The 16479-nt window shown below is 39.7% G+C and overlaps 1 protein-coding gene across 4 annotated transcripts in view; it reads left to right on the top strand.

The window, feature by feature from the left end:
* The window catches only part of PLA2G4A (phospholipase A2 group IVA), a 106067-nt gene that overhangs the window by 80390 nt on the left and 9198 nt on the right, over nt 1-16479 (top strand). For all 4 annotated transcript variants that reach the window (XM_076339549.1, XM_076339546.1, XM_076339548.1 and 1 more), the window contains 5 exons: nt 785-899; nt 7418-7555; nt 7877-7969; nt 10873-10944; nt 12952-13194. In XM_076339549.1, coding sequence (XP_076195664.1) covers nt 785-899; nt 7418-7555; nt 7877-7969; nt 10873-10944; nt 12952-13194 — 661 coding nt within the window. The remainder of the gene's footprint in view (nt 1-784; nt 900-7417; nt 7556-7876; nt 7970-10872; nt 10945-12951; nt 13195-16479) is intronic.

Below are 16479 nucleotides of genomic sequence, written 5' to 3'. Positions count from 1 at the left end.
CATTAGGTTTTAAACATTCTAAAATACTGAAAAACAGGCAACACAGCTTTTAGTAACTGTGATATATAGGGTGAGTTTCTGACGATGAAGGGATGTTAATGATCCTGTGAGGTTGGTTAGAAGTCCCTGTTTACTAAGGAGTTAAACCAAATGCACAAATGTTTAGCTTAAATCTGAACCTGACACAATCAGCAAAAAATGGAAATAAGGCTCTTGGTTATTCACAGATAACACATCTTAGTACTATTATGTCATAATGACTTTCAGCCTTTCTTGATTGCAGACTCCAGAATATTTTCTGGGGGAGATGCAGATCCTTGGTTAGCAAATGTAAACCTCTTAATAGTCCATTTACTTTTCTTAATTATCTTTGCTGACTTTTCAGAAACAGCAGATGTTGAAAAACATTACATGATTATTAATGGCGGTTCTGCCTAAGAGGTTTTTCCTTGTTTTCATCTGTTACAGTAGCAGAGGGAAAGAACTTGCTTTGTGCAGCAATACTGTTTTCGTTTTTGGCCATGTTATTTTGGATTCTATAACACATTCCTATTTCATCTTCCTATCATGTCTTCTCCCACTCCTTCCCTCCTGAACTGTGCATTTAAAAGGTAGTGAAGCAGATTACTTCCTTTTACAAATTCTTCTGTTCTGTTTTTCTTGGAAGTAACTGAGTTTGCCCATTTTCCTTCTCTTTGAGGATTTCAGAGAAATGAGTAGTCTCCCAAATATCAGCAAACCTTTATAGGATCCGTTTGGACATAATGTCTTTCTTTTCATGCAGAGAATGGACACCACTTTGAGCAACATGAAAGAGAAAATCAATAATGCCCAGTGTGCTCTCCCACTCTTTACATGTCTCCATGTCAAACCAGATGTCTCAGAGCTGATGTTTGCAGGTATGTTTTCAATCTGTGTATGGAGTCACTTGTGAAAAGAAGAGAGAAGTGCGTGGCTGAAAAAAAGCCTATTTTTTTAATACTTTTGAGAATAATTGTATCCTGCGACTTGGTACATGTTGAAATTATTAGTCTTATGGCAAGGATTAGGAAAGAATTTGCTATGATATGAAACATTCTTCGGGGCTTAACAAAACTCACATTGTTATGAATTGAATACAGGGAGATTTTAATTTATAAAAGGAATAGGAAGTTGTGATGTTGAAGGATAATACCAAACAGGCACATCATAAGGACAGTTCTGATGGGTTTCAAAAGGTGATAGGGAAATGGACACATTTGTGTTCAGAGGCTTCTGGGAATCTTGACAGTAGAGTCTGATAACATGAAGTTACTCAGGGATAAGTGTTCACATACTTAGGTAGGTGGATATTTATTCGACTGGTGCAGTATTTGCACCAAGGTTACAGGGTTGTGGAGAACAGGCATCAAATGGACATATTTGTCATGGCATACCATGGATCTGAGCCTTTTCTTGGCTTTTAAGATGCATCTTTTCCTGTCCATGGAAAGGCAAACAGACTGTATTTTACGTCAACAGCCTTTTATTTCTCCATCATTCTTGGGTTTGGAGACTTATTCTTAGACCATTTTGTAAATGTTAATTTTTATTTTTTTACCTGAAAATAAGTCTAATACAATAACAACCTCTTTAGGTTTCTGTGAAATGTTAAGTGGTGGCCAAGTTTTATTCTCTATATGTTACAAAAAATGATTTCCTACCAATTGAAAAAATTCATTGCTTATCCATGAAGTAGCTAAGTACATTGCAGGAGTCAAGACAAAAAGAAAGCTGGTGTTTCTCCAATAGCAGAAAGCTGCTTAACATTAGTAAATCAAACAGGTAAAGGGAAATGTCTTCGGTCATACAGGATTATTCCTCTTTCTAAGAAGAGTGAAATTAGAATTGAACAAACAAATCAAATATACTCCCTTGTTTTTACTTCTTGCACAGTGTAAAGTACTGTTGGTAACACAAAAGGGGCTTTGCTTTTATTTATTCCATAGGTTTTAATCCCATCTAGTAGCCTTGATTGAGAGTGGGTCCAATTGTGCTAGATGCTGTACAAAGAAAAGGATATGTATATCTATATAGTTATATATAAGACTGAGAAGGGAAACACCAAGTGGCTTGCCCTAGGTTTATAAGTCAGACATTGTATCCACATTTCCTAAAAAGATTATTTGGAAAAGTTGCTGTCAAAACTTTGTTCATAATGGAAAATGAAATTGTAAATGAGGTTAAATTTTTCATGGGAGAATGTCTACTTTCCTCCTTAGGAACCTGAAACCTTTTTGTCTGAAAATAAAAGTATTTTGTTTTTTGATGAGCTTCTATTTTCTAAGACATTTTATTTGGGTTACTTATTTACCATTTTAAAAACAAAATTATCTTCAGTTAATAATGGCCTTCTCCAAGCAAGACCAGAAGCACCTGAAGGCTGGTCTAATTTCTCTAGCCTTAGCAATTGGTCTAAAAGATGTATTGCCGCTGCCAATAGATCTTATTCTCGATTTTTTGAGGCTATCATCTATATCATTATATAGGATGCTAGATCTCAATCATTTCTATTGTAAGCTTTTTTTCTTCTTTTAGAACTGAACAGCTATTCTTGATGTGAAATATATAGTAAGTTTTGAACAGAAATATTTACACTTATTTACTAGATTATAGCTGTAGATGAGATCATTCATGTTGTTTCAAGTTGAAATGCATTAATTATATCAGATAACATTCCTTCTGGGAGCGATGGTGCAAGATTTCATGCAGCTGCTAATAGCTTTCACGCCCCAGGCTCTGCATGTTTTCTCTACCAATAGCATTTCTGACCCAGGTGGTGCCGGCCATACCCAAAACTGCAGTAATCATTTTAACTGAACATAATTACAGTGATTTAGTTAGGTTTTTTTTTATTGTTATGATAGCTTCTTTAATGATAAGAAATTACCTGAAGATACTGATATCCAGTGTTAAAGAGGGGAGTGGAATTTAATGTTTGGCTTTGGTATTGCATGCTTCCATCCCCTAACAGCCTTGTTCACCAGCTTTGCTGCTGCTGCAATGCCAGACCAGTCAAAATTTGGATTTTGGGGTATTGCTCTTGAAAGTCATTACAGTAAACTTATGTCTGTGAGAGGGTGAGTGTGTGTGTTGCTCCATACCAGTAAGTGCTACAGAATTCATTGGGGAAGCAGGGCTGCCTTGAGGTATGGATTCATAGCACTCGGATCCAAGGCTCCAGGTTTCAGAGCGATCCTTCAGTTGGTGCTCGGTTAGCCATGTTCATCACTCATGCTGGATTGGGTGTGTGGTTTTGATCTGCCCGCATGCAGCAAGGCTGGACTGTGAAGTGAATCTGGTCTCAGTGTGTGAGTACAGTCCATGCATTTATGTGCCCAATCCTGAATCTGCCAAATGCTTAACGTTGGCAAAATATTACCTCTCTGTCTTCCCTCCTGAGAACAGGAAAAATCTGTTACATCTTCAGCTGGTATGAAGCAATGTAGAGTTATGATCTAATTTACATCAGGGCCACATCCAAAATGCAGTGAACATACCTGAGAGGTTTGACTTTAGTACATTTTAGATTAAGCCACAGCCAAGGAACTAACCCAGTTTACTGGGATATAAACACTAAGTATTTCTCTTGGTATAGAGTTCTTGTCTCTTGGGACATTCAAGTCCTGCTCATTTAAATGGCCACTGTCTCAAGGAGCTTCTGGAATGGCAGAAGCTAATGCTGAAGCCCTTAAAATTAAAGGCAGAAGTCTTACTTCCCTAAGCAGGATATGTGATTTGAGAAATCATCTTCTTCAGTGCAAATACAAAAATGAAAGTGTATTATCACAGATTAAATTAATTCTAATTCTAAATTTAGTTTTGCTGTCAACATGGTTCTGAATACATATCTGCCAATTCCTGTTTATATATCTAAAGGGAAATACCATTAAATTCCTAGATTGGGTCTTCAAAGGAATTTTCTTCTGTTCCAATAAATGTGAAAATTTGTGGGTGGTTTATTTGGAAAATAGGATGTTGTATTTGACTTAGCATAGATAAGTGTTGCCCCATGAAACAAAACTCTCAGCGGTCATGATTAAATCTTTCTTTTTCAGGATGAGTGGTTAAACCTTATGCTTAACATTTCAACAGAAACACTGAGTATCTTGAGGAGTGGATGACATCCTATGACTTGTGGGGCTTTTTCAAAGCTGTTTCTTTTGCCTTTCTGTTTCAGAATTATTTCTATTTTGTTTACAGAAGCAGTCAAATCATAGAATCATAGAATAGAATCATAGAATCACTGAGGTTGGAAAAGACCTCTAAGGTCATCGAGTCCAACCGTCAACCCAACACCACCATGCCCACTAAACCATGTCCCTAAGCGCCTCATCTACACGTCTTTTAAATACCTCCAGGGATGGGGACTCCACCACTTCCCTGGGCAGCCTGTTCCAATGTTTCACCACTCTTTCAGTAAAGAAATTTTTCCTTATATCCAATCTAAACCTCCCCTGGCGCAACTTGAGGCCATTTCCTCTCGTCCTATCGCTAGTTACTTGGGAGAAGAGACCAACACCCACCTCGCTACAACCTCCTTCCAGGTAGTTGTAGAGAGCGATGAGGTCTCCCCTCAGCCTCCTTTTCTCCAGGCTAAACAGTCCCAGTTCCCTCAGCCGCTCCTCATAAGACTTGTTCTCCAGACCCCTCACCAGCCTCGTTGCCCTTCTCTGGACACGCTCCAGCACCTCGACGTCCTTCTTGTAGTGAGGGGCCCAAAACTGAACACAGTATTCGAGGTGCGGCCTCACCAGTGCCGAGTACAGGGGCACGATCACTTCCCTAGTCCTGCTGGCCACACTATTTCTGATACAGGCCAGGATGCCATTGGCCTTCTTGGCCGCCTGGGCACACTGCTGGCTCATGTTCAGCCGGCTGTCGACCAACACCCCCAGGTCCTTCTCTGCTGGGCAGCTTTCCAGCCACTCTTCCCCAAGCCTGTAGCGCTGCATGGGGTTGTTGTGGCCAAAGTGCAGGACCCGGTACTTGGCCTTGTTGAACTTCATACAGTTGGCCTGGGCCCATCGATCCAGCCTGTCCAGGTCCCTCTGCAGAGCCTTCCTACCCTCGAGCAGATCAACACTCCCGCCCAGCTTGGTGTCGTCTGCAAACTTACTGAGGGTGCACTCAATCCCCTCATCCAGATCATCGATAAAGATATTGAACAAGACCAGCCCCAAAACTGAGCCCTGGGGAACACCGCTCGTGACCGGCCGCCAACTGGATGTAACTCCATTCACCACAACTCTCTGGGCCCGGCTGTCCAGCCAGTTTTTGACCCAGCGAAGAGTCCACCTGTCTAAGCCGTGAGCCGCCAGCTTCTCGAGGAGAATGCTGTGGGAGACAGTGTCAAAGGCCTTGCTGAATTCCAGGTAGACCACATCCACAGCCTTTCCCTCGTCCACTAGGCGGGTCACCTGGTCATAGAAGGAGATCAGGTTGGTCAAGCAGGACCTGCCTTTCATGAATCCGTGCTGGCTAGGCCGGATCCCCTGGTTGTCCCGCTCATGCCTTGTGAGCGCCCTCAAGATGAACCGCTCCATAATCTTCCCCGGCACCGAGGTCAGGCTGACAGGCCTGTAGTTCCCCGGATGCTCCTTCCGGCCCTTCTTGTGGATGGGCGTCACATTGGCAAGCCTCCAGTCTTCCGGAACCTCCCCCGTTAACCAGGACTGCTGATAAATGATGGAGAGCGGCTTGGCGAGCACCTCCGCCAGCTCCCTCAGCACTCTCGGGTGGATCCCATCCGGCCCCATAGACTTGTGAGTGTCCAGGTGGCATAGCAGGTCATTGACTGCTTCCTCTTGGATTACGGGGGGTTCATCCTGCTCGCCGTCCCCGTCTTCCAGCTCGGGGGGCCGAGTACCCTGAGGATAACTGGTCTGCCTGTTAAAGACTGAGGCAAAGAAGGCATTGAGTACCTCAGCCTTTTCCTCATCCTCAGTGACAATGTTCCCCCTTGCATCCAATAAAGGATGGAGATTCTCCTTGGCTCTCTTCTTGTCATTAATATATTTGTAAAAACTTTTTTTGTTGTCTTTAACGACAGCGGCCAGATTGCGTTCTAGCTGGGCTTTTGCCTTTCTCATTTCCTCTCTGCACGACCTAACGAGATCCCTGTACTCTTCTTGAGTCGCCTGCCCCTTCTTCCACAAGCGGTAAACTCTCCTTTTTTTCCTGAGTCCCAGCAAGAGCTCCCCGTTCAGCCAGGCCGGTCGTCTTCCCCGCCCATTCTTTTTACGGCGTACAGGGACAGCCTGCTCCTGCGTCTTTAAGACTTCCTTCTTGAAGATCGTCAAGCCTTCCTGGACCCCTTTGCCCTTCAGGACCGTCTCCCACGGGACTCTCTCAACCAACGTCCTGAACAGGCCAAAGTCCGCCCTCCGGAAGTCCATGGTTGTGGTTTTGCTGCCCCCCCTCCTTACTTCACCAAGAAGCGAGAATTCTATCATTTCATGGTTGCTAAGCCCAAGATGGCCTCCGACCACCACCAAATCAATCACTCCTAAAAATATGGAACATAAAATGGATGAATGGGTGAAATACTAAAAATGTAGGGTATTTTTTGTTTGTATTGCTCCTTTTTGAAATGAATTCTCTGATGTAAGCAATTCCACTGGTATCAAAGAAAATACTTCAAAATCAGCTAAAATCCATTTTCAAAAAAGGCATACATCATAGAATGTAAATCACTTCTGAAATTTTCTGCTAAGATCAAAAAGTGCATTTGAACATTTTATTCCATGTTTTTATTGAGCTCTCTATTCAATAAAATGGCATGTACTTTTAAAAATATATTTTGCATCGTTTGGTATTAATAAGTTTCTCAGCTGTCTCTCAGCTTTGCCTTTTCATATTGGATTTCACTAGAAACTTTAGGTTTTGGTGGAATCCAAATGCCTCTCCTAGAATCATTCACAACTTTTGTCATATTAAATATTTTTTTCTGCCACCTTTGTCACTGCCCTCCACATTTTTGGTAGGATCACAGTGAAATAAAAGAAACTTGGAACTTAGACCCACGTTGCGTTTCATGTGAGAGGGAATCATGTTGAAGCATGAGATGAAAACCAGATGTCATTTTGTTTTTCTCATTTGTGATCGCTACTTTTATACTTCTGTTTTTACAACCTGATATTTTTTCACTAAAGTTTGTTGTGATAAGAGAGAATGAGAATGAGAATTCCTTCTCTGCTGAGACATTAGACTGTCCTTCATTTGAAATAAAAATTTTGACTTCTTGCACAACCTAAGAGATACTCCTGTTGGTTATTTAGCTTCCCATTTAATTAAAATTTCTTTGCTTGGCAGAGGTTTCATTCGTTTATGTATTTTCATCCTCTGTTTCTATTCAGGTTGAGATTGCTAAAGGACAATTTTGTTTCTTATTTTGCAGACTGGGTGGAATTCAGTCCGTATGAGATTGGTATGGCAAAGTATGGCACTTTTATGTCTCCTGATTTGTTTGGAAGCAAATTTTTTATGGGGACAGTGGTGAAGAAGTATAGTGAAAATCCCTTGCATTTCTTGATGGGTGAGTATGTGACAGAAAGAGACTTTAAAATAAAACTAATTTCAGTAGTTCATGGACAAGGGCTTTTAAACACAATCACACAAGGTGTGAGACAACAAGTAGAGTTCTCCATTTGTTAGAAGACATCCATTTGAAAGATTTCATAGACATGGATTGGCATTCCCTGTTTTTTTGTTTCTGGTATGTATATCTGAACTCATGACTTAGCATGTTCTAAAATCAGAGGTGTGTTCCAAGAGCAAGCAACTGCTTAAATAGTGCAGTATATGGGTTTTTTTTCTTCTACCAGCCTCCATTCATTGTTTACTTTTTCCCTTTCAGGCGTCTGGGGCAGTGCATTTTCTATATTATTTAACAGAGTGCTTGGCGTCTCCAATTCTCAGAATAAAGGTCCCACCATGGAAGAAGAATTAGGTAATATTAGTAAATAATTCTTCTACTATGTAAAACAACTACTAGCAAGATTCAGTGCACTCTTACTCTTTGGAAGAATGGCACTCTGCTGGTAGTAATTTTAAGAATGTGGAATTCAGGTAACTTTAACTGCTGAAATTGCTAGATGCTGATGAGGTCAGGGAAAGAGGGTTAGTAATTTTCTTTTCTTTCTTTCACTTTTGTTTCTAATCAGTATCAGAGGTACTGAAAGTCACCTGCATGTATCTAGCTATTTTCATGAAGTTAAAAGAATAGAACTCCCTTTTTTATGTTGTTATGCTAGTTTTTGGAGATCAAAAGCTGACAAATACTTGATAGTTACTTGTGTAGTCTCTTGACACTGGACTGTATTATTCAAGGGATTAGTAAAGTAAAACCAAATTTTATCATCTCTGGATTGTTCGATTGTTCCATTCTAACCACAAGTCACCTGTTGGTATCTGATCCTTTGCTTACTAATTTAATGATTTTTGTTTCATTCCTAATGCACAAATGACATAATGACTGTAAGGAAAGAGTTGTAGCTTGGTTTGAATAGACTTTATTGTGTTTTATTCGAGAATGCAGATGATAATGAAAGGGTTTTTTACACTTTTTTTCCTATTCAGAAGATGGCATTACAGGGAAATATGTAACCAATAAAGAAATTGTACTAGACAGCCAGAATTTTGTGAAGAGCGTGGAGAGAAAACGCAGATTGAGTTGATTTAAAAAAAACCAACAAAAAAACCCCAAGCCCCTTAGCTGTTTTTGTCTCCTAATAGATGGTATTCAGCTGTTTGATAATGTACTTATTTATGGATGAAAATGAGACCTGTGCCTCCAGGTTCATATTTCTGATACACCTTATGAGTGTTAACACCTACTAATGGAGGATCTCTGTCAGTAAATTTGATAGTGGAAAAGTCTGTGTCATTGCTTTTTAAGATGTTGAGAGACAGAATGTTATCTCTCATCTGTGGCTCATTTCACATATAATTTAAAAAATACGCTTTGAAGTTGGATTAGATGTGACAATACTAATGTGACTTGAACCACAGTCTATTAGCAGAGCTGTGGATGTCCCAGTGAAACCTTGGTACCACCGAAGTGAATGGCAAAATGCCAGTGGACATTAGAAGAGAAATCACACCTAGAAGCAGTAAATAATAAAGTTTGCATGGGGGTTGCTTTAAAGAGATGGTTTGACGTCCAAAAATTGCATTTGTTGTTTTTGTTAGCTTCCTTTTTTGGTCACTAATTTTTATTTTGACCTGTCTCCTATGTCATTGCTCAAGAATTTGTACATGTTTGTCTTTGGTGCGTGTTTGTCCATTGATATTATTTGGTATATTGAGGACCCACTGAGTATTAAAAAGAAAAAGTATTTAAGGAAAAATACATGCTGACCAAGCTCTTCTGTTTCTGTGGGGATTTTTACAGTGTTGTATGTAAGTCTAAGAGGGCATAATCCTCCTTAGAAAAAAAGCAACAGTGGTGGTCATCTGTATCCAGTATTCATTACCAAGGGTAATAAAGCTGTGGTTTTTTACACTTGGTGTTACAGTGACTCTCTCTTCAATCTTCTCTTTCAGCCAGGTGTGCTTATAGGAATTAGGTATAGACTTAAGCAAAAAGTGCAAAGTGTAATTGCCACTGCTTTGATACTGCATTGGGTAGAAATTACAGCATTTGTTGGAAATTACAGCCCAAAGCAGGGGTATGCCACCAGAGACCAACATCTACATTATCCTTCTGTGAGAAAAAGTAAATGTTATTTTATTTTCATTTTTTAATGGAAAAAACAATTAGTTGATAATACATTAAAGTTCATTAGGAAACAACCCTCATTCAGTTTATTTTAACTGGCTTCAAATTTCAATTAGAGATGATTCCTAGCATACATTATACTACGGAATAAAGGGTTTTAGTTCTCAAAAGTCTTCTCTTGGATACAGTTGCATCACTGGACCTCAGTCTCTCTCTCCAGTCTCTGTAGGATAAAAGCTTCCAAGATGAGGCTGCTCATAAAACATTGCAAATCTACTGTATTTCAAGAAAGGCTTCCCTCCATAATTAGCAAAAATAATTTTGTCAGCCTATAATCCATTTTCGCATGAATTCACCTCCACTACAAACCTTACCTGAGGAGTGGAATGTGCTGCTTTTTCAGTACTCATTTTGACTTTGAAATAATTCCTTGAGATAGTAAAGAACAGTTAACCATGACTTTGTGGTTGTTTTGGAAACAAAGCTGTTAACCCTAACAAAATGCAGATTTTTGCCAGAGAAGTACACTCATTTCTGTTTTTATTTCTCTCACTTAATGTTATGAGATGAAAACCATAACTGCATTGGCCTTTATTTTTCACACGTACTCCAGCAGAACTTTCATAACCATCTTGGCTTTTGTTTTTCCCCACTATTTCTAAGGGTACCCATTCATATATGTATGAATGAGATTAAGCGTTCCTCTTTTTTTTTTTTTTTTTTTTTTTAAATTTAGCAGGTAATTAACAGAAATTAACGTTGTCTTCCTAGTTCACTAGGAGTTATTGAAAGGACAGAAGCTATACATCTAAATTTTAATCAAGGTGAATGAAATGTGTCACATATGTGGTGCAGAGGTGAGTGGTAGGTACTGCTTTAGGATTACATATTGTTTTCTCAGCCCTTTGGCTAATCTTCTTAGTGCAGGAGCTTTGCAAAATTTGCAGGCTAAAGCCAATATATTCTGATCAGATTCTCAACATAAAGAAGTCCACAGCAGATTGAATCTCTTCAGCTGTATTTTCTATTATGAAGACTATGATAGTTTTATGACTCAAATTGTTTTGAAATTCTTAGCTGTTCTGATAATTAAATCCTAGCAGTTAAAAGTAATTTTATATTTCTTTCAACAGAAAATATTAGGCTAAAGCACCTTGTAAGCAATGACAGTTCAGACAGTGAAGATGAATCACAGCATCCAAAAGGTAAGGAAATCCTCACATTTTATTTCATAGTTTACTGTTTTTATCAGCTTTCGCGTCGCATGGTCAAGTTCGTGGATGTTGGTAATTAGCCATAGCTGGTTTTCCTTAGTCTTACCAATAGTCTTTTATAACTGAGAGCTCTGCTCTCATTTATACCAATGATAAAACTTAATTGCCTAGCCCAAGGATCTTAAAGGAGCCAGTGGCTCAGCAAAATAGAGAAATGTTGAACAAGAGATGTCAGGAGGGCCTTTGGCTTGACTTCATGCCTCCTGCTCAAGCTGATGATCAAATGATTCTCTCACCTTCAATCTTGGCATCAGCCCAACAGGGCTTCACAGAGGTCCACAATTTCACAGACACCCAAAAATTAGGCTTGCTGAGCCAGTAATGTCCAGAAGTCTGTTGCCAGCAAGCTACTGAGCTCAGAGGTATGTTCGAATTGTTATCAGCCCAGCAAACTAACACTATCCATTGTTTTCAGGGATTCCTTGATCAAATATTAGTTTGTGTTTCCAGCATTCATAGATGTCTTCTAGCACCTTTATAAGTGACATCTGATACAGGAAATTCCTAGTGCTTGGACAGTGTTTTAAACAATGCCCAAATGCAGTTTCCCAGAAGAGGCACAACCACAAGGGGAACATTGGACAGCGGGAAGAAAAGATCCTATTGAAATTTATCTTTAGGCACCTAAACCACCTGGGGATTTCTGTGATTTTAGTCAGGGTCTCTGTCTCGTCCTAATAATGCTTTCTGTGTTTGATGATACTTTTGAGGACAACAGTGATTTTCACCTGAAGAAATCGATTATGTTTTTAACAAATAAAGCAAAGATGGGAACGCAGCTCTTTGTAATTTTAGGATCTACAGGAAGAAAAGAAAATCTTGTGTGATGAGACAGTGAATTATGTCATTAGCTCAGTTAAATGATTACTTCTTCATTTGTAAAATGTGAAAAATTACGTGTAAAATAATAGGGAGAGGGTGATACCACATTTTGTGTTTATTTGCAGATTTCCTATGTAAGCACTATAGCCAGCACGAAACACTACATTTCTCCCATAGTTTGTAGCCATAGTGGACAACCTACAAATCTGTGATTTGTAAAGACTTGGTCATCCCTCTCACTTCTATAGAATATTATTGTACAGATGTTGGACCTCTAAACCTTGTGGTGTTTGATGCTTGTTTTCTCTCTGCTTATATAAAAATCAGCTCCTTTACAGCCTGAATTAAAGAGGCACGTTTCAGTGCCGGATTTAAAGTATCAAGCCTGAGCCTGAATTATCTCCTTATACAAAACACCTCAAAAAGTCAAGTTTTGACAGTACAAATGCAAGATGACACCAATCCAAGTTATTTTTACTGCGATGTCTAGCTGTAGACATCTAAGTCTGGACATTTCATTGTACTCTTTAGTTAATTAAAACCAGATATTGATTGTAGTCTACAGTTTGCTGAAAGGATATTTTCAGATATTTTAGAATTCCCATGCTATAGCATTCTCTTTTATGCAGACTGACTTTGCCTTCTTAAGGAAAACTGGATTTCTAGCAGTCAGCAAAGGATGGAGAAGGGTGTCAATACACATCCAGATGAATTAGGTCTACATAGAGCATGGATCTTGGTGACTCAAGTCTGTCCCCTGAGCCCAGGAGAGTTTGCTTTTTGGGTGCTAGCACAGATAAAGCCATATCCTCATTGCCCTTGCCATCCAGACTAGTTAAGTCCGGCTCAGGTCATCTAACACATTCCCTATCTATTTTCCTGATGGATACATCCACACTACTGTACTGCAGATGAAAAGTTTCACTAGCCTGTGAAGGTAAGAGGACGGTTTCTCTCCATTCCTCTGAACATTCAGTCCACGGCTCCTTGAAAGAAGGCTATGACCCAGTTCCTTTTATTTTAATAGGTCCTTTATTTTAGTAGACCCAGAAATCTTGGTTTTATACTTTGTGCATTAACTGTCTCACCATTGGTTATTTTCATTTTCCTCTACAGGCACTGAAAATGCTGAGGCAAATCAAGAATATCAGAACAGCAGCCAAGAAAGCTGGGTGCAGCGAATGCTGATGGCTTTGGTGGGTGATAGTGCCCTGTTCAACACCAGGGAAGGGCGTGCTGGGAAAGTGCACAACTTCATGCTGGGATTGAACCTCAACAGCTGTTACCCACTCTCTCCTCTGGCAGACCTTCTTACTCAGGAGTCCATGGAGGAAGATGAACTAGATGCAGCTGTTGCAGGTTAGGTCACAGAAAGCCTGTGTTGCTGCATATTCATGAGTAAAACCAGAAACAGTGTGTTTTCAGTGTGGTAACATCGAACTATGAGGCTTACTACAGCAGGTACCTGAAGGCAGGAGAACATTTCTGTGGCAGCAGTCATGAGTATTGATCAGCAGCAGAGGTTATGAGGTGACTGGGTGTCACAGAGGGCACCCGCACAGTGACTTCTGTCTACTGCCTACTTCCTGTGTTCCCTGGCAGAATGTGCAGAACAGTCAGTACCTTTTGGAGGGGAAGTGGCTCTTTGTTTTGAAGGAATTGCTGGCAGAGGTGACCAAACTGCTTTTGTGTATGGTGCCCTTCATTAAGGCCACTTTCTCACTCTCTTGGACTCCTCCAAAGGGTATCCTGTGTTGTTCCTTTTCTCTTCCTGGTGCTAAGCCTTCTGGTGGAAACAAAACCTTTCCTTGTCCTCAAGGGCAGGGCTTCCCTGTTGCAAAAATTTTATAGCTCTTCTGCTGTCTTTGTCTTCCTCTGAAAAACCTGTGGAGGCAACACACTTCTTTAAGTGTAGATACTTGCTTTGCTGACACCAGGTTCTTCCCAGTGTGACTGATCTGTCAGGTGCATTCACATTTCACATGTGACTGGTGTGTAGATGCATCCACATTTCATATTGGCATAAGCAGGATGCAGGAATGCGGATGGAAAATAAGAATTTCAGAAAAATGTTAATTTGCAAAAGACGTTCAATGTCTTCCCCCACTCCATGAAGTATATGGTGTCTGGGACAGTAGCTGCAGAGAATTAGGAATCATGTTCGATTAGTATTTTGAAGATTTGCTATAGACTGTTCATTACAGTCTTCTCAATGAAAGCCAATGAATTTCTTAGTATTCTTCTGGCACTGGTGCTTTTTTTTTTTCTTCCTCAGTAGGCAACAGAGCACTGAGTTAAGGATGTGAGTTTCCCTATAGAAAAGTTACATCAGAGTGAAGATGCATACTTGGTGGAGCCTCCACATACTGTTTCTATGACACAAACTTTAATGCTTCTGGATTATTGTGGATTATTACTGACATCTATCAAGCTGAGGAACTAAAAGTCTCTGAAAGTGGTGTTCCTCCCATGTTCTTGTGTAGCGGCACAGCATTGCCAACGATCCCTCGTAATAATAGTAGTCACTTCAGGCCTTATTTTCTATTCAGAGGAAAGAGATTGTCCTAGCTGGTCATTATGTAATAGTAAATACCAGATGTCATTTAAAAGCTTAAATAGCAGACGCGCTCTAATGTGTATTTGTTAATGTAACAAATCCCTTTGAGTGGTTGTATAGTAATTTCCATCTGTGCACACTTTCTAAATATTTTTATCATCTCATCATGTTTACAACTGGGTAATCTTAATATTTATAGTAGTTGTAAAAGAGGCAGGAAAGCAGGTACTAAATTTATGCTTGGAAAAAATGACAGTTGATGAGAATTTTGCATAATTAAGACATGAGGATAATCTTCAGAATCAACTCAACTTCCCGGGTTTTAATTTCAGTTGGAATAAAATGCTGGTTTGACAGAACAAGCCTGCACCTCTGAGACAATTACTTTTGAGTGCGTGAAATTTCTTTAGGTAACATGTCTGGCAAAAGTTTGTCATAACTGAGTTTTTTTTAGGGTTAGCTGAAGCCCACACTCATAGACCTGAACTAACAACTCAAATCTAACAGCTATGAGTAGTTGCAATATTATGGTCAAGAATAGTTAAAAACCTCTTGAAATTTCAGTAGTTAATATACAATTTAATCATTCATTAGTGTGATTAAGTGTATCCAGTTTTTAATGCTGTGAATTTTGCTAATATATGTAAAAGTCTAGGAGCCCAGAGGAGTAGATAGAAAAGAAACTTTGATGTAAATTTCAAATATTGTATATTGCCAAGGCACTGGATGCATTTAAGGTTTGCATATTTATTCCTACCACTAGCAGCTTGAGTACAGAGAGAAGTCTGAATTGCTTTAGGACTTACTTGCTCTTTATTACCAGACACTCAAAAGGAGAAATAAATGAATCAAAAAGGATATAAATACTACTTTACACCTCCAGTTGTCTCAGACTTTCTGCAGACCCACTGAGTTGCACTGCAGAGGATGAACTGTGGCAGACCTAAGCTGATGTTACAGACATTACTGAGGATTAAATGTCTGCACTGCATACAGCAGAGATCCCACCTGCTTGATCTGAAAGTAAAACGCTTGGCTTCGCTTTGCTACGGCTTCTATTTATGCTGAGCATTTTCTTAATTGGTCTCAAATATGCTTTAAATCTTTACACCCTTTGAATGATTTCATTGTGAACTCAGAGTTGTTCTGTTTCTGTGCCTTGATATTACAACACACCAAAATCACTTGAGAAAATGCCAAGTGAATAACAATAGGGAAAAAATAACTCATAATCTCTGCTTCTGTATTTCAGTAGTTATGGAAACTGTTATAGTAGACACACGTCAGTAGCAAATGCCCTTTTCATCTCCCATACTTCCATTGAACCTGCCATCTGTGACAAGGTTTGGTCTCTAGAACATGCTCTCTTTTTTATTTGCAAACAATTGTTAATATCCGTTTGAGTATCCGATTACTGCAAATCAGATAGGCATGCTGTGCTGGTTTAACACAGAGCTGTACTCGTAAACATCTTTTGCTTCTCCCAGTTTGCTGTTTGATGGACTGAAAGCTTCTCGTAAAATGGATGCATCTTTCATAAAAGCAGTCCGCATGGGCTGAAAATTAATGTCCCAGGCTCTCAGAGCATAAATACTCCATTCAGTCTTCATACTGTTTGATGAATAACGATGGATTGCCTTACCAGGGCTGTGTATATAGAATAACTGTCCTCGATTCATGTGTTGTAAAGTATAAAAAGAACAAAGGTTTCTTATCCAGCCCTTCAGAATAACTACAGCACAGGATATAGGGTAGGTGATGCTTCTTTTAGCATCAGGGATACTTATGGTACATTACACCTCTCCCAGGAGCAATTGCAGGCTCACCTGCAGTGTCCTGACCCGTAGTTCAGTCTGCCTGCTTGCCTTGGGTATTGTGTGCTGCTTCTGGCCTCTGGCTCCAGATCCTGTGTAAATCAAATCAAATCAAATCACATGTGGAGTCTGCCTTTAAAGTCGTGTCGTTAAAATAACACTGGATTATCTTCATTGCTTTTTGAATTCTGACCCCGTAACATGGACACAAGTTGCATTTTGGAGTGTTTCTTCTCAGTTCAAAGATTGGAAATGTACTTCTAAAATGAATTA

Source organism: Aptenodytes patagonicus, chromosome 5 (assembly GCF_965638725.1).
Source record: "Aptenodytes patagonicus chromosome 5, bAptPat1.pri.cur, whole genome shotgun sequence".
NCBI lineage: Eukaryota > Metazoa > Chordata > Aves > Sphenisciformes > Spheniscidae > Aptenodytes > Aptenodytes patagonicus.
Note: the sequence above shows the minus strand (reverse complement) of the source record. Positions and strands in the feature narration are given on the sequence as shown.